The 23,822-nt window shown below is 42.8% G+C and overlaps 1 protein-coding gene across 2 annotated transcripts in view; it reads right to left on the bottom strand.

The window, feature by feature from the left end:
* Window positions 1–23,822, bottom strand: part of MYOF (myoferlin) — a 122,951-nt gene that overhangs the window by 17,754 nt on the left and 81,375 nt on the right. For both annotated transcript variants that reach the window (XM_070752411.1, XM_070752412.1), the window contains 10 exons: window positions 23,247–23,408; window positions 21,044–21,209; window positions 18,815–18,891; window positions 12,872–12,883; window positions 7,741–7,839; window positions 6,987–7,112; window positions 5,933–6,088; window positions 3,792–3,883; window positions 1,078–1,248; window positions 141–289 (listed from right to left, as the gene is read on the bottom strand). In XM_070752411.1, the coding sequence (XP_070608512.1) occupies window positions 141–289; window positions 1,078–1,248; window positions 3,792–3,883; window positions 5,933–6,088; window positions 6,987–7,112; window positions 7,741–7,839; window positions 12,872–12,883; window positions 18,815–18,891; window positions 21,044–21,209; window positions 23,247–23,408 (1,210 nt within the window). The remainder of the gene's footprint in view (window positions 1–140; window positions 290–1,077; window positions 1,249–3,791; window positions 3,884–5,932; window positions 6,089–6,986; window positions 7,113–7,740; window positions 7,840–12,871; window positions 12,884–18,814; window positions 18,892–21,043; window positions 21,210–23,246; window positions 23,409–23,822) is intronic.

Genomic DNA, 23,822 nt, shown 5'->3' with positions numbered 1-23,822 from the left:
TTGCTGATCTCATTTGCGATGCTAAACAAGGGCCACCCATAAATGCAACCCTATATTAGTATAGTTAAAAGCATAATGGAGATAAATAGACATTTGGCAAATATGAATCAGTAACACTCAATAAATAGGGAAGGATTTACCAAATTCTTCCAAAGTGTAGTCCCTTCCTCCATAACTAATTCTTTTTCCATTTTCAGAGAGGACTGGAGTACGATGGCCTTTAACTCTGGCTAGATTTTGCAAAAGTTGTGTTGGCTTTAATTGATCTCTCCAAGTATTGATACCTGACCTTTATAGAAAACAAAACACATTTTGGAATAAATGCATGTGAGCATGTGATCAAGAGTCTGCGGAGAGGGGTGGCATACAAATCCAATAAATAATAATAATAAAATAAGAATTGAGAATTTTGGCAACTGACTCATAATTATTATGGTTGTGGTGTCCCAGGGTCATCTCATAAACTTTGGCTATCCTCTGATGAGCAAAGTCAATGGGGAATCCAGATTCACTTAATTACCAGGTTACTAACTTAACTACTGTAATGGTTTACTTAACAACTGTGCCAAGAAAGGTCATAAAATGAGGCAAAACTCACTTAACAAATGTCTCATTTAGCAATATAAATTTTGGGCTCAATTGGTCGTAAGTTCAGGACTACAGAGACTCATAAATGCAACAAAAAACAACAATAGAAAAACACATAGAAATGAAAGATACTACAATATTTTGACAAAGAAAATGAGAACACTATTGGAATCCAAAAGAAGTTGGAAAGAATTCTAGAATTATTACACTACATTCTTTCCATATTTTGTTATACTGTAGTTTAAAAGAAATAAGGGCAATTCCAATCATGCTACACATCTTTAAAAAAATAAACCAGATAAAGGGAAAGAGAAAGATTAATACTAATCCACCTATATTTTTTATGAGTAAATTACTCCGATTCATTGAATGATTGACTGAACAATATGTCAGCCAATCATATTCTAGGTGGCTTTCACCATAGGATTAAGCCAAGGATTTGGTTTTAGCAGGACCCATGGAGGATTAATTGGGATAGGAAACACTTACATGCAGTGTTGTTGTGGTACCCCACACTGAGATCCAAAACGGGAGAGGAATCTGTTTTCCAGATCAATTGTAGTTTCACCAACTTTTTCATCTCGCGTCAACAGATCATAGTCATAGACAGAAATTTTCAAATCCTTCTCTTGAGGCAGAAAGCAGCTCAGTTCATACATCCTAAATGCAGAAATGGCTCATAAATGTCAATTCCAGAAAAGTTATATTGAAAACATGAACAAAGCTAAAATATTATTAGCACTGCTGACATAACTGAATAGTTTGAAGAGCATTTATTTAAAATAAAACAGTAATATTGATGGTCTATCAATACTTGATGCTCAAAATCTTGAAAGATAGGCTCTAGCAATATGTGGACTGAGAACTACCAGAAGTACAGGCAGAATTTTGAAGAGGCAGAGGAACAGGATATCAAATTGACAATATGCCCTGGATCATGGAGAAAACTAGAGAGTTTCAGAAAAACACCTACTTTGCTTCAATGACTATGCTAAAGTCTTTGATTGGGTGGATCACAATAAACTGCAGCAAGTTCTTAAAGAGATGGGAGTACCAAACCATCTTATTTGTCTCTTGAGAAATCTACATGCGGGTCAAGAAGCAACAGTGAGAACTGAACACGTAACCACTGATTGGTCCAAAATTGAGAAAGGAGTTTGGCAAGGCTGTATACTGTCGCCTGCCTATTTAACTTATATGCAGAAAGGCAGGGCTAAATGAATCACAAGTTGGAACTCAGATTGCTGGGAGAAATATCAACAACCTCAGATACGCAGGTGATACCACTCTAATGGCAGAATGTGAAGAGGAACTAAAGAGCCTCTTGATGCTGGTGAGAAAGGAGAGTGCAAAAGTTGGCTTGAAACTCAACATTAAGAAAATTAAGATCATGACATCCAGTCCTGTCAATTCCTGGAAAATAGATGGGTAAAAAATGGACATAGTGACAGTTTTTATGTTCCTGAGCTCCAAGAACTAAAACACCTCCCCCTTGCCCATGTTGTTTTGTTGATTGATTGACTGTGTGCCTGTTTTTTATATATACTGTTTTTTTATGAGATTATTAATTTCAATTGGAATCTGGATGGGTGGGCATTGGATTTGGTATTGTGTACTGTACTGTTTTTTATTATTGTTGTGAGCCGCCCCGAGTTTGCGGAGAGGGGCGGCATATAAATCCAATAAACCTAACCTAAAACCTAAACCTAAGATCACCGCAGATGGGGACCACAGCCAAGTAATAAAAAAGACGCTTGCTCCTGGGGAGGAAAGCTACAGCAAAGCTAGATAGCATACTAAAAAGCAGAGACATCACCCTGCCAACAAAAGTGCATATAGTCAATGCTATGGTCTTCCCAGTTGCAATGTATGGCTGTAAAAGTTGGATGATAAAGAAGGCCAAGCACTAAAAAATTGAACTATGGTGCTGGAGAAGACTCCTGCGAGTCCCTTGACTGCAAGGCAATCAAACCGTTTAGTCCTAGATCAAGCCTGACTGCTCTTCAGAAGACCAGATCCTGAAGATGAAACTCAAATAATCTGGCCACCTAATGAGAAGGAAGGATTCAAGAAGAGCCTAATGCTGGGAACAATTGAGGGCAAAAGAAGAACGGGACGACAGAGAATGAGGTGGCTGGATGGAGTCACTGAAGCAGTTGGCGTAAGATTAAATGGACTCTGGGAGAGGCTAGAGGACAGGAAGGCCTGGAGGAACATTGTCCATGGGGTCGTGATGGGTCAGACACGATTTCACGACTAACAACAACACCAGTAATTGAAAGGAAATTTTCATTCTACATATTGTCCAAAGGCAGGACAAGAACTGAAGTTTTACAGAGGGGAGCCAAACTCAGAATGAGAAGGAATTTCCTGATCATGAAAACTATTAAGCAGTAAGGACAGACTGCTTCTTGGAGATATAGGCCTTGCAGCACTGGACATTTGCAAGCTAAAGTTGGATAGCCATCCGTCAGGAAAACTGTAAGAACCCCTGATTTAGGAAAGGGATTGGATTAGAACAATGGCCCCCAACCTTTTGGGCACCAGGGACCGATTGTGTAGACATTAGGTTTTTTGCTGATCTTGAAGGAGATGTTGTTTTGCATGCTGCCTGCATTTCACAGACGGGGATTCGCTTGTTCATGTGGCCCAGTTTCTGGCATGCCAGTCCACAGACCAGGGGTTGGCTGTAGTCCCCAACCCTTGGATTAGAAGACTTCCAAAATCCCTTGAAAACCTTATGATTCTAAGAAAAATATGTCTTATGTTTATCAGAATGTGCAGATACAACTTATTTGTAAGTAATATATCATTCTATTAAATCAATTACAATTTTTATTGTTTTCTAAAATCTTTCTTTAAATGTACTTTCAGAGTATCTGTTTCAGAGTATCTCTGCAGGTAAGGACACTTAAAACAAGGGAACTTTTTCTTATTTGGAAACTATTCTATTCTATCAAAATTATTCTCTGAGTTTTAATCCAACAAAGGATCTTCTCTAGATAAAATCAACAGACATGTCAGAAAAACCCCTAGAAAACGATATTACCTACCCCCTCTTTTTAACACACACACACTATTTTTTCATATATGAAAATAAATTCACAATTATTTCTTTTACTATTTTAGTAAAATGATCCCAAGCTAGTATTCTGTACCCAAATTCTAATTACAATGGAAGGAAGAATTTCTTATATACCTACCTGCCAAAAATTGGATTCAGTGTATTGGGAATGTAATTATCTCTATCCTCAACAATTTTTTTGCCTAAGCTGATCTTAATGTAAGGATCACACTATTTGGAAACAAAATAAACAAAAAATGTGTTAATATTAATAATAATGTTAATAATGACAAAAATATGTTAACATTCATTGCTAGACTGATCCAAAATATATTATAAAGTACACAGCTATTCAGGTCACAGAAAAATTCTAAATTTCCAAAAATTTAAATGGAGAAGGCAGCTTACGTATGTTGCATTTAATTACTGGGGCATTAAATACAGAAGTTTAACTTATTCATTTCATCACTATGAGACAGATCATGATGAATGCCATTTTACAGATACCTTCAGTGAAACTCATTTATTTAGGAACATTTCATATCGATGTATATTTATTTATTCATTCCTCTCAACTACTTTCCAACTCATTATTTAACAGTTAATACACCACAATGCTTTAACCCAGTGATTCTCAACCTCAGCAGCTTTAAGATGTCTGAACTTCAACTCCCAGAATTCTCCAACCAATATTCTGAGTGAGGAATTCTGGGAGTTGTTGTTGTTGTTGTTGTTGTTGTTGTTATTATTATTATTATTATTATTATTATTATTAATTAGATTTGTATGCCACCCCTCTCTGCAGACTCCGGGCAGCTCACAACAATAATAAAACAATGTACAAAGAACAAATCTAATATTTAAAAAATATCTAAAACCCCATTATTTAAAAAAGATACAACACAGTTGAATTCCAGACAACTGAACTGTGCAGAGATTGAGAAACATTGCTCTAAATTAAAGTACACCAAACCGCTCTAAACTTGATTGCAGGAAGTACAACTTTAGGAACCAAGTAGTTGAACTCACTACCGGACTCTGTAGTATCATCACCTAACCCCCAAAACTTTACCTTTAGATTAGATCCACTGCTGACCTCTCCCCAGTGGCTGGGAATGGGCCGGGAGCGTGTGTGCGTGTGTGCGCACCTGTGCAAGGAGTGCGCCCATGCCCGCCAAAGGTTTCGGCATCTGCGCATGTGCAGAAACAGAACCTCACATGAAAACATGTGCAATTTCTGGGTTCCGCATGCGCGGAAGCAAAAAGACCCAGAAAATGGACAGAAGAACTGCCGGTCACTCTGACACAACCGGAAGAACAAGGGAAGGACTGCTCATGGCGGTGCCGGGGGGTGGCTCCGTCAGCTCACCCCTCCACCATGCAGTGAGCCTCTGCCGCTACAACTAGTGGCCTGTTAGCTCTGTTGCGAGCGACAGCCCCTGCCATGCTGCCTCTGCCACATCGCCCCCACCCCACCGTGCCACCCCCGCCATGCCATCCCCACTGTGCTGCCCCTGCTATGCTGCCCCCACACCACCCCCATCGTGCTGTCCCCGCCGTGCAGCCCCCGCCACCCCCTGGTGCTATTGCAAGCGACAACTCTGTCCACTCCACCCCTCCACCCCGCCACAGCCCTTACCTTGCTCTCGATCTCCTGCAGGTCGATGGGCCATGGCACAGGGAGCAGGCAAGGCGGCCCTGAGCTCCAGTTATGTGGCCTGCTGTGTGCTCTCCCACGTGCACTGAGCAGGAGAGCAGATAGCAGGACACACCACCAGAGCTTGGGCAGGCTGCTGTTATTGGCAGCCCCAGCTGCTGCTTTAGGCACCGCAGTGAGATTCGGCTACTCCGCAAGTGAAGCAACTGAAATCTTGCACGTAAATCCTTGCAGCAGCGAGATTTGGGCAAAAATTGCCAATGTCTTTGTTTCTGCGCATGCACAGAAGCAAAAAACCCAGTAATTTTTACCGGAATCACGCAATCATGCCCGGTGACAATGGAGCAAGACTACATGCTCCATTTCCGCCAACGGAATGGCGTTTCTGCTGTTCCGGATAGTAGCCCATCCCTGCATCTTACGATTCCTAAGAGGTCAGGGCGTATATAAGTGCACCAGAGTGCCTTCTGTCCTGCATCCTAATGTTTCTTCTTTTACTAGTATAATATATATAAATATTATATCTTTGTATGGCACCAATACCTATGTGACAAAACAAACAAATAAATAAAATAAATAAAAAATACACAAATCAGTATTATTGGCTGGAAATATTAACTTACCAGTCCATTATTATCCTTAGGTTGGAGATCTAAGGCTCGTACTATATAAATCCGTACAATACACTCCTGAGGCCCACTATCTGGTAACTCACAAAACTGCCGAGGGGGAGGTGGTACAGTTGGATCATCTGGTAATGTGTAGATCCTGAAAGAGCCCTAATAAATCACATGAATAGTCATAAATAAACCAAAACTAGCCTTATTACAGTCAAGAAAGCTATGAAAATGCGATATTACGTGTGTTTGTTTATTCATTTATTAAAATAGTATCCAGCAATAATATACAATCATACTTTATTATTTTCATTAAAAAGTATTTGTTTGCAATATTTGACTTAATCTATTTGTATTGTTCTGAATACAAAATGAGAACTCATTTTGATTAACATTTTGCATTGAGAAAGTACGACTTTGGAAATGTTCATTTCTATAAGTCAAACATTAAAACCTATTTGGATAACTGTGTAGAATGAAAACTCTGCAATCATTTGATAGCCAATGTTTCAATCAATATTCAAGGGATAGATATTCTCTCTATCACATATGTGATCCCAGTTTTTCTGATATCTTCCCTGCTTTGGTAGATTTAGTAGATTTCAATCTAATTCCTCAGAAATGGAAGATGAAGTTGTATTCAGGATAATACTTCCCCAATAACTCTGTTACCTATCTGGAATAAGTCTCAAGAGGATTTTATGTAAAAAGAAATAGACAATAAATAATCCAGTTTAGCCGGAATAAAATATTAGAATTTGATCTTCATTTATGTGTGTGTGTTGTAGTTCAGGGGTTTCAAACTCAAAGCCTCAGGACTGGATCCAGCCTGCAGGGGGCTTAGATCTGGCCTAAGAATCCGCCGTAGAAACAGCAAAGGACCAGCCCACGGTATCTCTGCCAGTAAAAAAAGAGAGCCACACGTGGCCCTCCCAAGCTCCATTTTCACTGGCAGAGGGTTGCAGGAGGCCATCGCAGCCAAAAATGAAGCTTCCGAGGGCTGTGGGCAGATCACCTGTGCTCCGTTTTCACTGGCAAAGAGTTGTTGTTTTCATTGTACCTTAAATTCTCCTGCAACTGTAGGGTCATCGTTTTCTTCGGTTTTACCTCGATACAGCTTGAACGTATCACAGAAGTCTGTTAAACCCCTAAAGTCGGGTACATTCTCCAGTTCACAGTTGTAAACCTACAAAAAAAAAGTAAAGTGCTACAATTAAAAGACATGTACATCGATGACAGATGCTGAGAAATTTTAAATAGTTAAAAATATTCCCAGCTCCATACAAATATAATGATGTGGGGAAAATGTTTAATTGTATTTATAATAATTTGTGAAATAACTCTTGATAATGATTTTTAAAAATCAGATTATTCAAACAATAAATTAGGGAGCATAGGGAAACATTTTAATCTAGTGGTTAAGGCACTATGCTGAAAATAAAGAGACTTTGAGTTTTAGTCTCACCTTAGTTACAAAGCTAGTTAGGTGACTAGGACAGTCATACCTCTCAGTCTCAGAAGCAAGAAATGGCAAACCAATTCTGAAAAATGTTGCAAAGAAAACCGCAGGGACTTGTCCAGGAGACAACAATGACTTGAAGGCATAAAAGCACCACCCCCAAATAAAAACAAACAAATAACAGCATTGTAACAGTACAGATTATAATAGGTATAAGACCTCTATTGCATTTTTTTTCTTGACGTGATGAATAGAGCTAAGAAAAGGTACAGATTTAAAACCTAGTCATTATTAAGCATTGTTATTTTTTTTAAACTCAAGACGCCAATGCTAGTCTTATCCATAAAATAAATACCTTCAATGTCGAATATCCTTTCTGAACGTACTGTCCACATTTTTCAGTGTCACCTATTGAAGCATAAAATTTGCTCCACCAGTCCACAACCTCTTTTTCCTAAAGAATAAAAAACTAAAATATTAAAAAGAAGCAATAACAATCTCTAGAACGGGTTCTCAACCTTCCTCATGCTGTGATCCCTTAATACAGTTCCTCATGTTATGGTGACCCCCAACCACAGGGGAAGCCAATTCTCCCAAGAGGGCTTTAAACTGATTGGCAGGAAGGTCAAAGGGACACACCCACTGTAAATTGGTCAGATTGTAAAAATATGTTCTAAGGTTCCAGAATAGGAGCTTTAATTCCTAACATCATGGGAAATTTGTCTTTTCCCATGGTCTTAGGTGACCCCTGTGAAATGGTCATTCAAACCCCAAAGGGGTCCCGACCCCAGGTTGAGAACCACTGCTCTAGAATAATATACCGTGCACATAATTTCCTCAATTTCGTTTCTCCTGCAATATTAGGCTACAATTCCTTAAGCCACACCCCAAATCCCTCCCCTCTTCCACTGATATAAGCTCTGCCTGTTCAAAGAAGTACAGTGGTACCTCGAGATACGAGTTTAATTCGTTCCGGACCTGCGCTCTTAAGTCGAGCAGCTCTTATCTCGAACGACTTTTCCCCATAGGAATTAATGTAAATAATTTTAATTGGTTCCAGCCCTCAAAAAACTCACAAAGTTAGTCTAAATTATGCAAAAAGACATTGCAAGAATAAATGTAACTTTACTTATTAATAAGATGATAAGCTGAGAGCTTTCCTTCCCTTCCTCTTTTTACCCAAAACAATCAACATGGCAAACTTTTATTTTTATTCATTAAACTGTAGTTATTTATTCAACTTCACTGCCACCCAATCCTGTAGAGGGAGGAAAGAAGGGAGGAAGGAAAAGGAAAGCAAGAAATGGAGAGAGGAAAGGAAGGAAGGAAAGAAAGGAAGGAAGAAAGAAAGGAGAAAGAAAGAAAGAAAGAAAGGGTGAAGGGACAGGAACAGAGGAAGGAAGCAAGGAAACTTATGAAAGGGGAGAGTAACTTCACTGCCACCCAATCCTGTAGAGGGAGGAAAGAAGGGAGGAAGGAAAAGGAAAGCAAGAAATAGAGGAAGGGAAGGTAAAAGAGAGAAAGAAAAAGAGCAAGAAAGAAAGAAAGCAAGAGAGAAAGAAAGAAAATGAAAGAGAGACAAAAATAGAGAGGGACAATGAAAGAAATGGAAGGAGGAAAGGAAGGAGAGAAAGCAAGAGAAAGAAAGAAAGCAAGAGAAAGAAAGAAAGAAAGAAAGAGAAAGAAAGAAAGAAAGAGAAAGAAAAAAGAATGAAAGAGGAAGAGAGCAAGAGAGAAAAAGAAAGAGAGAGAGAGAGAAAGAAAGAAAGAAAGAAAGAAAGAAAGGCAACTTCAAAGAAAGGCTCACTGAGCATCTCTCACTCTCTCTCTTTCTATCCCTCTCTCTTTCTCTCCCCCCCTCTCCCCCCCTTTCCCTCTCTCTTTCTCTCTCTCCCTCTCTCTTTCTCTCCCCCCCTCTCCCCCCTTTCCCTCTCCCCCCCCAGGCCGGCAGCGATGTTTTAAAACAGCCGCGCCGTTTGCGAGCTAACTCCTGAGGTGCGGAAGTTCGCCTTTGGCGTTTGGGCCACTCGGAATGTGAAATTCAAAACAGCGTTTGGATCCCCCCCCCAGCAGAAGCCAAGGACCCCCAGAGTGGGGCGGCAGGGGAGGCGACCGCCTCTCCACTCACCAAGTGCCGGGATACGAGCCGAGAAGAGCCGGGCTGGCTTACTTTCCTTCCTTCCCGCGCTGATGCAGAGCCACTCAAACAAAGCGTCACGCCCCCCTGACGCTTTTGGCGGCAAAAGAGCCCAGCGTCGCTTCGGAAGCCGCCGAAAGCATCAGAGGGGCGCGACGCTTTGTTCGAGTGGCTCTGCATCAGCGCGGGAAGGAAGGAAAGTAAGCCAGCCCGGCTCTTCTCGGCTTGTATCGCGGAGAGGGGCGGCATACAAATCCAAGTAATAAATAAAATAAAATAAAAAAATGTCTCTCCTCTCCCAGCTCTTATCTCGAGTAGCTCTTAAGTCGAGCAGCTCTTATGTCGGGGTTCCACTGTACAGTGATCCCCCGCTCGTTGCGAGGGTTCCGTTCCAGGAGCCCCCGCAACGAGCGGGTTTTCGCGAAGTAGCGATGCGGAAGTAAAAACACCGTCTGCGCATGTGCAGATGGTGTTTTTACTCCCACAGCGCTAGCGAGGAGCCGAAGATTGGGGGCGGCGCGGCTGTTTGCCGCCGGCATGGAGGGCTTCCTAGCAGCCCCCCAAACCCGGGTTGGGGGTCCGGGGGGGCGCTGTCTCTCGACGCTTTCGAGCCGAGTCCGGGAGCGAACTCGCTCACGGACTCGGCTCGAAAGCGCCGAGAGAGAGCGTGGACAGGCCCGTTCCTTGGCGCTGTCTCTCGCCGCCTTCGAGCCGAGTCCGGGAGCGAACTCGCTCACGGACTCGGCTCGAAAGCGCCGAGAGAGAGCGTGGACAGGCCCGTTCCTTGGCGCTGTCTCTCGCCGCCTTCGAGCCGAGTCCGGGAGCGAACTCGCTCACGGACTCGGCTCGAAAGCGCCGAGAGAGAGCGTGGACAGGCCCGTTCCTTGGCGCTGTCTCTCGCCGCCTTCGAGCCGAGTCCGGGAGCGAACTCGCTCACGGACTCGGCTCGAAAGCGCCGAGAGAGAGCGTGGACAGGCCCGTTCCTTGGCGCTGTCTCTCGCCGCCTTCGAGCCGAGTCCGGGAGCGAACTCGCTCACGGACTCGGCTCGAAAGCGCCGAGAGAGAGCGTGGACAGGCCCGTTCCTTGGCGCTGTCTCTCGCCGCCTTCGAGCCGAGTCCGGGAGCGAACTCGCTCACGGACTCGGCTCGAAAGCGCCGAGAGAGAGCGTGGACAGGCCCGTTCCTTGGCGCTGTCTCTCGCCGCCTTCGAGCCGAGTCCGGGAGCGAACTCGCTCACGGACTCGGCTCGAAAGCGCCGAGAGACAGCGTGGACAGGCCCGTTCCTTGGCGCTGTCTCTCGCCGCCTTCGAGCCGAGTCCGGGAGCGAACTCGCTCACGGACTCGGCTCGAAAGCGCCGAGAGAGAGCGTGGACAGGCCCGTTCCTTGGCGCTGTCTCTCGCCGCCTTCGAGCCGAGTCCGGGAGCGAACTCGCTCACGGACTCGGCTCGAAAGCGCCGAGAGAGAGCGTGGACATCGCCCGTATCTAGAAGAAGTTGCCACCCGAGCGCTCTTGCCCGGCGGGAGGCGAAGCATATGGGTGGGGGGGCTGTCAGGACACCCTCCCACCCCAGCACTTTGCATCCCGCCGGCAAAGAGCAATAAGGCAGCAGCTTCTGCCGGACACGGGCAATGGGCGGGACAGAGAAGCGGGAAGAATCAGGAGGTTCCTTTGGCGGCTGGAGGCTGCCTGGCACCCGCTGCAGCCAAAACAACAAAGCCAGGCAGCCCCCAGCTGCCAAAGGAGCCTCCTGATTCTCCCCGCTTCTCTGTCCCGCCCATTGCCCATGTCCGGCAGAAGCTGCCTCCCGTGCCGATGTTCCCCGCCAAGCCCAGTTCGGCTTCCCTGGCTGCTTGGCCGGAGGGGGGGGGGGGGGCTCGGCCAAAAGGGGCTGGAGACGCAGCGATTTGCCTCCCGCCCCTCGCCCCTGTGCCACCGGCACGTCATCTTCCCTCCCAGACAAAAAGGCCGGCCTTTGGGGATGAAGGGGTGTGTTCAGCTCTGCGTCTCCAGCTCCTTTCGGCCGAGCCCCCCCCCCCCCCCCGGCCAAGCAGCCAGGGAATCCGAGCCAGGCTTGGCAGGGAACATCGGCACGGGAGGCAGGAGACGGTCGGGCGACCGGAGCAGCAGCCAGGGAAGCCGAGCCACGTATGGCGGTGACGGCGGCCGTCTCCTGCCTCCCGCGCCGATGTTCCCCGCCACGCCCGGCTCGCCTTTCCTGGCTGCTTGGCCGGGAGCTGGATGCTGGTGGTGGCGGAGGAAGGCGAATGCGGCTTGGAAGCTGGGAGGGGGGCAGAATATGGGAGGAGAGAGGCTTGCAATAGAGGGTGGAGGAAGCGGCCATGGGAGGGCGAGCTGCCTCAGGGAGGAGGATCGGGCGGGACCAGGTGGGGGCTGGAATTTCTCCGCCAGGGCGAAGGGCGGGCGAGCGGGTGCTGGGGAGGGCTTCTCGCCCTCCCGACAGCAAGAGGGGGGAGCGAACGGCGTGGGCAGGCGAAGGGCGGGCGAGCGGCAGCGAGGAGTTTGCGTGGGCGGTGGGGAAACTCCTCGCTGACGCCAGCAAGAGGGGGAAGACCCAGGGAAGCCGCTGCCATCTACGCATGCGTGCCCGGCACGCATGCGTAGATGGTATTTTTGACTTCCGGGTTGAAAAATAGCGAAGTACCCTGTTCGCAATGGTTGGGGACGCAATAAACGGGGGATCACTGTATAGAGTTACGGTTAGAGTTAGGGTTAGAAGCTTTTTTGGTGAACAATATAACATTATAATATACATTATATTCATAATGGCGAACCTATGGCATGCCTGCCAGAGGTGGCATGCAGAGCCCTTTCTGTGGGCATGTGCACCATCGCAATCTGCTCTTCCGGGTTCCAACATGAGCATGTGTGCCAGCCAATTGGTCTTTGCATACCAGCCAGCTGCTCTCTTCCAGATTTCAGCCCACTCCAATTTCTGCACTGCATTATACCATAGCATACATTCAGGGGTGGGCTACTGTCTGGATGTGGGGGAACGCAGTGGGGTAGCGAAAATGGAGCTCCACCCCAGAGCACCCAATTTGCACTGAAAGATGTTGAAATAAAATGCATAAGCCACGCCCACAGTGTGGTAGTAAACATTTTGGTAGCTCTTCACTGCATACATTGTAGTATTGTGTTCAATTAATTTGGTTCCATTATTTTTCACAAAGAAACTTCTAAATCCTTTGGACCTGTAAAGCTATTTCTCAAATAAAGGGACCCTGGCAAACCCCCCCCCCCTTAAGTAGTGAATATTAAATTCATGCACGTTAAAATTAGTAGATATAACAGCAATAATTCAAACTACATAGATGTGATTCAATTACCTTTTCAATGAGCTGTTCATGGAAACACGTCCCGGAGTAGAGCGGGGGGGGGGGGGGGGGACAAAACGGGTGAATTAAAATCAAACCAAGAATCTGTATTTGATATGACATTATAGAAGACAAAATGTGATTTTGGATTAAGGATATATTTTCAGATAGTGTGTTTTGTTTTTCTCTGAACACTGCCTGTGTCTTTAATTAGTGCAGTGAAGAAGTTCATTCAGATCCACCAGAGATATTATAATTTTATAAGTCTCATCAAATGAACATAAAGAGAAATCATATCTTAAAATTATCTCCAGGACACTTCTGGATTAGACCAAGAAACAAAGGATTAATTGATTCTTTTAAGAACATCAAGAAATTAAGACTGGGCTAATAATCTGTTTCTCTGAAAGAGGATTAGAGTGGGGAGCATAGTAACCTTATTCTGCCAATCTTTAATTTCGCAGACCTTGCTGTTATGTGTCAAAGAGAGGCCAAATAGTTAAATCGTTCCTCTGACTACGTTTTGTCCTGCAACCACCTTTTTAAACAATTTACAATAAAATTCTATTAATTATATCCCAGTGAATTTGACAGAATGTACTTTCAGGTAGGGGTGCACAGCTATTTTGTGTTATTTAACATTGTCTGAAATTTGTAATTCGACACATTTTCTGTGTATTTTGATTTTTTTTCTGTTATTGTAAGGTAAGACAAGTTTATGTTTTATGAAAAACACTATACAATTTTATTTGGAAACAAAATGATATGATTCTTAAAACCAGCTATGTAAGAGATATTGAATGACAGTAAATAATAAGTTTGTATTTTATTCTAAATATTTTTTAAAAATTATCCGTTACACTACAGGTTGTTTAAGCCAGGGGTGTCAAACTCAATTTTATTAAGGGCCACATCAGGGTTTTGTTTGACCTCGGAGAGGGGGGGGGGGGCAGGGATGGCGTAGCAAGGATGGGCATGGCCAGCTCGACGTCACTCCTGTCGGGAGTATCTGGGATGGCCCCCAGTGGTGGGCTCCTACGGCTACGGTCAGGTACGCAGTACCGGTAGCAAAATTTTGACACCCCCCCCCCCCCCCCGTTTTTCCCTTCTGGGCTCTGGGTATGTTATTCCTATCACAGTAAATGAGGTTGAATGTGTTTAATTTTAGAAGAGCTGTGCGTGCATGTGTGAACATACACTTTATATAGTAGATAATCAGGGGTGGGCTATTGCCCAAACTGGGTGGGAGGCAAATGCAGTAGGGTAGCGAAAATGGAGCTCCACCCCAGAGCACCCAATTTGCACTGAAATGTGTTGAAAAGAAAATACATAAGCCATGCCCACAGTGTGGTAGTAAAATTTTTGGTAGCCCATCACTGGATGGCCCAAGCACTCTATCAGTGAAAACAGGCTCCTGAACTTCATTTTCACTGGCAGAGGGTTCACTGGGCTGGTTCTTCACTGTTTCCAGTATGGCTCTGTGGGTCAGATCTAAGTACCCTGCAGGCAATGTCCTGTATGTATGTATCTATGCATGTATCAATAATGGGTTGCAAATCCTGTTGCTACTGACATGCACAGAAGTGTCCGAGTGAGGGGGCGGAGCATCCCTCTATCACTGCTGCCAGTTCATAGAACCTGGCGGTACAGGTAGCAACCCACTACTGGTATGTATGTATGTATAGATTTTATATCTTGCCTTTTCACTCTCCATTTTTTTTACTACAAAAAAATCCCTATGAGGAAGGCTTGGCTGAATTTTATAGTTTTTACCAAAAGAAGGATCGTCTGCAAATTGTTTCTTATAATTATTCCTGACAAAGTATTATTTTCGTAGAAGTCTTTAAATTGACTTTCACCGCAAAATACAATTACAATTTCTAAGTAGGAACCCAGTTGATGATAGAACCCGTAAGCAATCACTGACCACCAAAAGTTGTTTCATCAATTTATTACATACTCAGTGCTTTGAGATTTTGGAGAAAGTGTGTAAAAATAATCACTACCAAATTTTGTTCTCCAATGGCAGGAAAACAATGCAATTTTATTTTGATTGATTGCAATCCTATATCTGTTTAGATGAGGGTCTATCCCTCTAAATTCACTGGATTCATTTCTGTTTTACTGTTAGCAAGCCAATCGGATGTCATATTTAGTGGTAATACATCTGTGTGAAAGTAATTTTTCCTATTTTCAGTGAAAGATATAATTTTCAGCTGCCTCAAAGCGGTGACAATAGAAATGTATCTCAATTTTACTTTGAACTGAAACTTTTATTTTTCTCCAAAAGCTCCCTGTGTAGAATATTGAAAAGTGGCATGAAATCTCAATGATAAAAGCATCAAAGGTGAATAATCCCCATGCATTTTTTCATCTATACATACATGTGATGTTGTTGGAGTAGCCATTTTGCTGAGTGCAGCTGACATACTGCTTATGCACTAGAAATTGGAATGTAGTTCATGAAAGTTCTGCATCTGTCACACTAGTCTGAGATCTGCTAAAAAGTCTTTATTTTCCATTCTGTTCCATTAAAAATTAAAATGCTGCATCTTTAAAGGAACATTCAGCTCCAAACTAATATACGAAGTTAGATTTAAACCTCCCTTTGCTTTTACTAGGAACACAGAATTCCATGTCTTAATTCCATGTGCTGAAGACTAGATATCCATCAAAATATTCTACATACCAAAATATAACCATTAATTATAAATATTTGGTCAATTTTACCTTGTTCTCACCAAAAGGAACTCAGTAATAATGTACATTGGCCTTCAAAATTGAATAAATTGTTTATTTATTATGCTTTCTTGAAGCCCCTTAAAGTGATCCTTATTTTATTTAAGTAAGGCACTATAGCTTACTATTTTGTCTTTAACTATTTCAGGCATCCTACATGTAAGACATTATTCTAAGCATGTACACAGATGCCATCCTGTAATTAATCTCTAAAGTCACTTTGGCCATTACGGTAAATTGCTTTACAAGTATCACTGATCTGTCTGGCAATGGTTGAACAGAAGCTTAATTGGAAATCTTTTCAATTGCTCAGATGCTTTTCAGTTATAGAAATTCCTGTAAAGTGGTTTGAGATGCCGTTGAAATTAGCATCTTTTTACACAGTATACAATATATGCAAACATCTAATTTAGTATATAGGATATAGTATAGGTAGTCCTTGACTTCCAACAGTTCATTTAGTGAGTGTTCAAAGTTACAACAGCACTGGGAAAAAGTGACTTATGACAATTTTTCACAGTTACGACCTTTGCAGCATCCCCATGATCAAAATTCAGATGCTTGGCAACTGGTTCATACTTATGACGGTTGATGTGTCCCAAGGACACGTGATCCCCTTTTGCAATTGATTTTGACAAGCAAATCAATTGGGAAGCCAGATTCACTTAACAATCATGTTAAGTCGCTCGGATCCGGGCGGATCTTGACTCCAATTGGATAATAGAGTTGACTGACAATGAGTCAGTCGAGGTGACTAGGGCCCATACTTGTCCATCTGTCTGGGAAGAGTTTGATCTGGTGACACCTGATGAAGTGGACAAGGCCATTGGAGCTGTGAGTTCCGCCACCTTCTTATTGGATCTGTGTCCCTCCTGGCTGGTTTCGGCCAGCAGGGGGGTGACATGGAGCTGGGTCCAGGAGATTGTCAATGCTTCTTTGGGGAGAGGGGTCCTTTCCGGATCCCTACAAGGAGGCACTTGTGCGCCCCCTTCTCAAGAAACCTTCCCTGGACCCAGCCATTCTTAACAACTACTGGCCAGTCTCCAACCTTCCCTTTATGGAGAAGGTTGTTGTTGGTGGCACTCCAGCTCCAGCGGTCCTTGGAAGAAGCCGATTATCTAGGCCCTCAGCAGTCAGGATTCAGGCCCGGCTACAGCACGGAAACTGCTTTGGTCGCGCTGATGGATGATCTCTGGCGGGCCCGGGACAGGGGTTTATCCTCTATCCTGGTGCTTCTCGACCTCTCAGCGGCTTTCGATACCATCGACCATGGTATCCTTCTGCGCCGGCTGGAGGGGATGGGAGGGTGAGGCACTGTCCTTCAGTGGTTCTCCTCCTACCTCTTCAGTCAATCGCAGTCAGTGTTAGTGGGGGGTCAGAGGTCGACCTCTAGGCTTCGCCCTTGTGGAGTGCCTCAGGGGTTGGTCCTCTCCCCCCTGCTATTTAATATCTACATGAAACCGCTGGATGAGATCATCCAAGGGCATGGGGTGAGGTATCATCAGTATGCGGATGATACCCAGTTGTACATCTCCACCCCATGTCCAGTCAACGAAGCAGTGGAGGTGATGTGCCGGTGCCTGGAGGCTGTTAGGGTCCGGATGGGTGTCAACAGACTCAAACTCAACCCTGATAAGACGGAGTGGCTGTGGGTTTTGCCTCCCAGGGACAATTCCATCTGTCCATCCATCACCCTGGATTATTGACCCCCTTAGAGAGGGTCCGCAACTTGGGCATCCTCGTCGATCCACAGCTCACATTAGAGAACCATCTTTCAGCTGTGGCGAGGGGGGCGTTTGCCCAGGTTCGCCTGGTTCACCAGTTGCGGCCCTATTTGGACCGGGAGTGACTGCTCACAGTCACTCATGCCCTCATCACCTTGAGGCTCAACTACTGTAACGCTCTCTACATGGGTCTACCTTTGAAAAGTGTTCGGAAACTTCAGATCGTGCAGAATGCAGCTGCGAGAGCAATCATGGGCTTCCCTAAATATGCCCATGTTATACCAACACTCCGCAGTCTGCATTGGTTGCTGATCAGTTTCTGGTCACAATTCAAAGTGTTGGTTATGACCTATAAAGCCCTTCGTGGCATCGGACCAGAATATCTCCAGGACCGCCTTCTGCCGCACGAATCCCAGCGACTAGTTCGGTCCCATAGAGTGGGCCTTCTCCGGGTCCCGTCAACTAAACAATTGGCAGGACCCAGGGGAAGAGCCTTCTCTGTGGCGCCCCCAGAGATCAGAATTGTCCCCACCCTCCTCGCCTTTTGTAAGCTCCTTAAAACCCACCTCTGTCGTCAGGCATGGGGGAATTGAGATATTCCTTTCTCCCTAGGCCTATACAATTTATGCATGGTATGTTTGTGTGTATGTTTGGTTTTTAATAAGGGTTTTTAGTTATTTTAAATATTAGATTTGTTACATGCTGTATTTTATTGTTGTTGTTAGCTGCCCCGAGTCTACGGAGAGGGGCGGCATACAAATCTAATAAATTAAATAAATAAATATTAACTTATTAACTGCAGTGATTCACTTAACGACTGTGATAAGACTGTGATCTAATTGTAGTTAAACAGTGGTTATTTTACAGAAATAGGGAGGGTACTGATTGGAAATATATTTGAAGGTTGAATAGCTATGTCAATTTCAAATTTATGCTCTGCCATTTCACTCAAATCATTTTGTCCTGCATCTGTCATTTTTCCCAATGGTATCTGTCAGGGAAAGTGCTCCCACGTTTAACCAAATTTAGTAGATATTTTACATGATGATTACAGAAGATAAGCCTTCAAACTGCCAGTTCAATTTATCAGTCTATTCACTGGAGAGCACACATAATCTAAAATTATTGGCAGACAACTCAGGAACTGTAGCCACACAGAAAACAGACAATAATTTATATCAGCCCTCCCTAGTTGATGATCTCCAATTATGTTGGTCCTCAGTTCCCATAAAATCCCATCAGGGTACCATCCTACTGACTGAAGAAATCAAACACATTTGAAGAATACCAAATAGGGAAACCTGATTTACACACCCCAAAACAATGGGAAAACACAGTGGTTGACACACATACTGGCTACATAAGACAACGTATCAACTTTCAACAATTTTTATGGATAAACTGTCTGGTAAGATTTTCATGCCCCCCCCCTCCCCAAAAAAAAGACTAAATGAACTGGCCACAGAAAAATGTATGTAAACAAGAAGTTCACCTGTGATGTTAATAAGGGTTGCACATCTTCCACTTCAATTACAATATCTCGGCGAGGTGCAGCTGCTAGAATAGTAACTGTGGATAAAACAATTTATTAAACCAAGAAATAGTAAGAGACAGATTTGCAATTCATTCAGGAGTCATAACTTCAAGCTTCTATTTCTCTTAATGCTTTGCTCTTTTATTTGCTTCCACCAGATGGGACAGTCTAGAGCAGAGGTGTCAAACTCAAGGCGCTTAGATCTGGCTTGCGGAGCTGGCCTGGAAACAGCAAAGAACAGGCCTGCAGCGCCTCTGCTAGTGAAAATGAGGCACCGGGGGGGGGGGGGGCGCTGCGCATTGCTCTCCCATGCTCCATTTTTGATGGCAGAGGGCTGCAAGAGCCAATCTACGCCGAAAATGGGGCACAGGGAGCCGGGCACATCTTCCCAAGCTGACAGAAGGCTATCAAAAAAGTTAAAAACAAACAAAAGGAGAAATGTTTACCCTTTTGTATTTGAGCATGCAAGAAGGGAAGGAGAAAGGGAAAGAGGAAAGACAAAGAAAAAGTAGGGAAGATAGGAATAGAGCAAGGAAGGAAAAATAAGGAAAGAGAGAGAGAAAAGGAGGAAAAGGTAAGGAAAAAAGAAGGAAGGAAGGAAGGAAGGAAGGAAGGAAGGAAGGAAGGAAGGAAGGAAGGAAGGAAGGAAGGAAGGAAGGAGATTATAATGAGAGTGGGGGAGGTTGTCAGGGAAATTCTGCCTTAGCACTTGGCCACCACCGGTGCCCCCAACATGAGTCCCATATCACTCCCATCCATGCCAACCGTGCCTCATCTGGCCACCACCACCACCATCCCTCTGAGGTCAAACACAACCCTGGTACAGTCCTCAATGAAATTGGGTTTGGCACTGATGGTCTAGACCAGTGTTTCCCAACCTTGGCAACTTGAAGATATTTGGACTTCAACTCCCAGAATCCCCCAGCCAGTGAATGCTGGCTGGGGAATTCTGGGAATTGAAGTCCAAATATCTTCAAGCTGCCAAGGTTGGGAAACACTGGTCTAGAGAACTGGGCTGCTGATCATTAAAACTGGAAGAAAATATCCTTCCTTCTCCTAAATCAGTGTTTTTCAAACTTGGCAACTTTAAAATGAATGAACTTCAACTCTCAGATCTCCCCAGTCAAAATTCTGGGAGTCCAAGTCCACATTTCTTAAACAAGAGGCAATTTATTTATTTATTTAATTTGACCTCCATGCCAGCCAATCCCAATTAGACTTTCTTGGGGGGGGGGGGTTTTCTTTGAAGATGTTTCATGTCTAATCCCCGAAACTTTTCCAGCACTGACTGGATGGTGGGGAAAGGAGGGATTTAAATCCCTCCATTCCCCACCATCCAGTCAGAGCTGAAAAAATTATTTGGATGAGACACAAAACATCTTCAAAGAGAAAAAGAAGAAAGTCCAGTTGTCCCTTGAAAAAACACCTTTGGAACAACCATGACCTGGATGAGAATATCCATAGACACACTTGTTAAAGTTGCCAAATTTGAAAAACATTGCTATAAAGGAATTTTATTTGGGGGAATACAATGCCAAGTCAAATTGCTCATCATATTGGCTGCTATATAAATTAGTGTTTATTTTAGAACTAAGAACATTTTCTGTATTTAAGCTCTAAATACAGTTGTTTGTGTTGCAAAAATAACCCATTCCTGCAAAATGGAATGATCGCCAAGCTTGGAGGAACCCCAAAGTGTTATAGGTAAAAGATAAAAGGAGGCACATTCAATGCTCAGGAACAATCAGAAAACTTCTTTGGGCAAGGGAATGAAATGGATAGTGTGTATTTGAATCCCCACTGCAATAACCGGGTTAAGATTCCTCTTTAATGAGGTTAAATGCAGAACTATATGCTAGAATTTAAAAAGTGGGACAAAGTTATAGTAGGAGCAATGAAAGTAATCTTATTCATCCTTGGCATATATTGAAAACCATGAATGTTAATGGCTATTAATTATCCAGTTTCATTGTTTCTCAATGAATATAGATATTTTTCTGACTGACTACCCAATATATGAAAAACAATGATGGACTTTTATAAAAGCATTAAACTATCACCAAAGTTTGGTTGTTCTCATTTATTTCAACTGGGTTTTTGTAAAGTTACTGTCAATCAATTATCTTAGTAGTAGCAAGACTGGGAGAACAATAAATGAAAAAAAATGTGTTTATTTTATAACTATACCTTTCATCTGTGGTGCAATATCTTCTTTAGTAGCATAAGGATCACAACGATACTTCTCAAGTGTATCAATGGTACATTGTCCCACGATAGGTTTACGGCCAAACTGCCTGTGATCTATCACTTTAAGAACGAGTGATGGAGTGTACATTTCCTCTTTGGGCAATAGCTAGTTAAAAACAAGCAAAATAGATTACATTTAATTGAAAAAATACATCTAGCACCTAACAGTTAGGGTAGAGAAAATAAAAAATCAAAATAATTGAAGCTACATTTATTTTTAAATGTACAATGGTACTTTTTAGCTGCCCCGAATCTTTGGAGAGGGGCGGCATACAAATCTAATAAATAATAATAATAATAACAACTTTGTACTCAATTGCTTTGAAACTCATCAAATTTGGTACTCAACACAAAATTTTCATTGTTTGGTATTCAGCGCAAAAACTACAACTTGTTGGTGATGACCGCTTTGCGATTTGCTACATGGTTGATTATGGGAAAAATTATTTGGCACTCATTGTTTTTGATACTCATCACACTTCCCAGAACCAATTAAAAATTACTATCACCAAGAACCACTATATATCAACACACATAAAATCTGATGGAGTTTTATGACATAGATGCAGCTATTTTCTTGACTTTTTAAAAATCTCCTGAATATCCCTGCAAAAGACATTTATATGGATTGAGAGCACAGCATGGAGATTAAATGTTTAAACTTTTTTCTCTTGTGAAAATTAAGGTCCACTGTCAAAAATGGACACCTCTTACATCTCTCCCAGCTTAGCTTTTAGAGGAAATCGATAAATAAAAAACAAACTGCTTTGATCCATTTTGCTATATATTTTTCAGAACAGAAAACTGTTAAGCATCAAAGGAGCTAACAAATTAATGCAGTTTTATATATTCAGATGGGAGAATGTGATTTTTACTTCAGTTCACAAAAAACTGTCATGTTCAGGGATGGGATGTAGAAGGATACAATCAAGCATTTAGCAGAGAAGGGAGTTGTCGAAGCGTGGAACTCATTACCGGACTCCATAGTGTCATCCCCAAACCCCCAACACTTTACCCTTAGATTATCTACGGTTGACCTATCCAGATTCCTAAGAGGTCAGTAAGGGGCGAGTACAAGTGCACTAGAGTGCCTTCCGTCCCCTGTCCTATTGCTCTCCTATATCTCCTATATACCTTTCCTCTATTCCTATATCTCTTCTTCTATTCTTTCATTGATATATTCTATTCCTATATCTTCTTTTCTATTATTTCTTAGATATATTTTACTATGAGTATCTCCTCTATAACCTTCATCATGTATTTTACTATGTGTATATTGATATATACCCACTAAAACCCTCATTGTGTATTGGACTTTTATATCCTTTCTTTATATATAATAACTCATGTCTATCCTCTTCAATATGTATTGTGCATTGGACAAAATAAATAAATAAATAAATAAATATACTGAATAGTGCTTGATATTCCACAATGTACCCACTTCGTGCTGTGCATTTGTATGAGAGGTGGGTTTCTGCAGGTTCTGACCAGTTCTGGAAACCCGGTAGCAGGAATTTTGAGTAGTTCAGAGAAAGAGTACAGGAAATTTTGAGTAGTTCAGGGAACCGGTAAGTACCACCCCTGACTGGCCCCGCCCCCATCTATTCTCTGCCTTCCAAGTCCCAGTGATCAGGAAGGCATGAGGATTTCACATGGGGATTTCCCCTGGAGTGGGGTGGCAATGGAGATTTTACAGTATCCTTCCCCTGCCACGCCAACCAAGCCACGCCCACCAAAACACACCACGCCCAAACCATGCCCACAGAATTCGTAGTAAAAATTTTTGAAACCCACCACTGATCCCTATGTGTTTATAATATGATATCTGTGCTATAAGAACTCAACATTCCACCACATGTATCTTTCCAACTGCTTTTGAATGAGGATACAGACGTATACATACATACATACATACATACATACATACATACATACATACATACATATTACCGCTGAAGCTGTGTGCAAACTTAAAAATAAGATTAATTTACAATGCTTACATTTTTGCCCTGGACAGTTTACAGATTAAATACAGTGCATATGTATCAACAACATACATACTGGTTCTATTTTTTTAATGACCAGTATGTAGTCAAAATGTGCTATACATTTTTGCTCTGAACTCTTTGCAGTATCATACCACTTCCATGAAGAGAACAGATCCAGGAAAATTAGGAGTCCTCTTCAAGTTTTTGATCACTACAGATTCTACCATTACGCCTCCACATTCTATAATGAGACTGGGAGAAATCACAGAAGCCAACTGATAGTTTTTCATATTCCGTAATCCCCAGGCAAGGATCTATTAAAACAAATGAAGCAACAGGCCAAAAACATCACATTATGAAGGGAATCATAATCTGCGGCAAAATTAATGTTAAAAAAAAAAACAAGAAGGGGGCGGATCAGAATGAGACAAATTGCTGTGGCTAACCCACTGCAGCCAACTTGGCATGGCAACTTACCATGGGACAATTTTATAATTCAATTACTTAAAATAAAATAATATATTTTATTTTTGTCATCCACATTTCTCTTTGCCCCTCATTTTGTATCTTGACTCCTACTGATTTCCTAGATATAGCCATTAAGGCATGAATTTGCAAATGTTTTGCCACTGTTTTTTCCAGGATGTTGTATTAATTCCCAGGGTAACCTATTCTCATGAATATAATGCTACTTTATTCAGAAATCCAAGTGCATTCCATAATATTCT

The sequence above is a fragment of the Erythrolamprus reginae genome, chromosome 5 (genome assembly GCF_031021105.1).
Source record: "Erythrolamprus reginae isolate rEryReg1 chromosome 5, rEryReg1.hap1, whole genome shotgun sequence".
Taxonomy (NCBI): Eukaryota; Metazoa; Chordata; class Lepidosauria; order Squamata; family Dipsadidae; genus Erythrolamprus; species Erythrolamprus reginae.
This window is presented reverse-complemented; position numbering and strand designations above follow the sequence as displayed.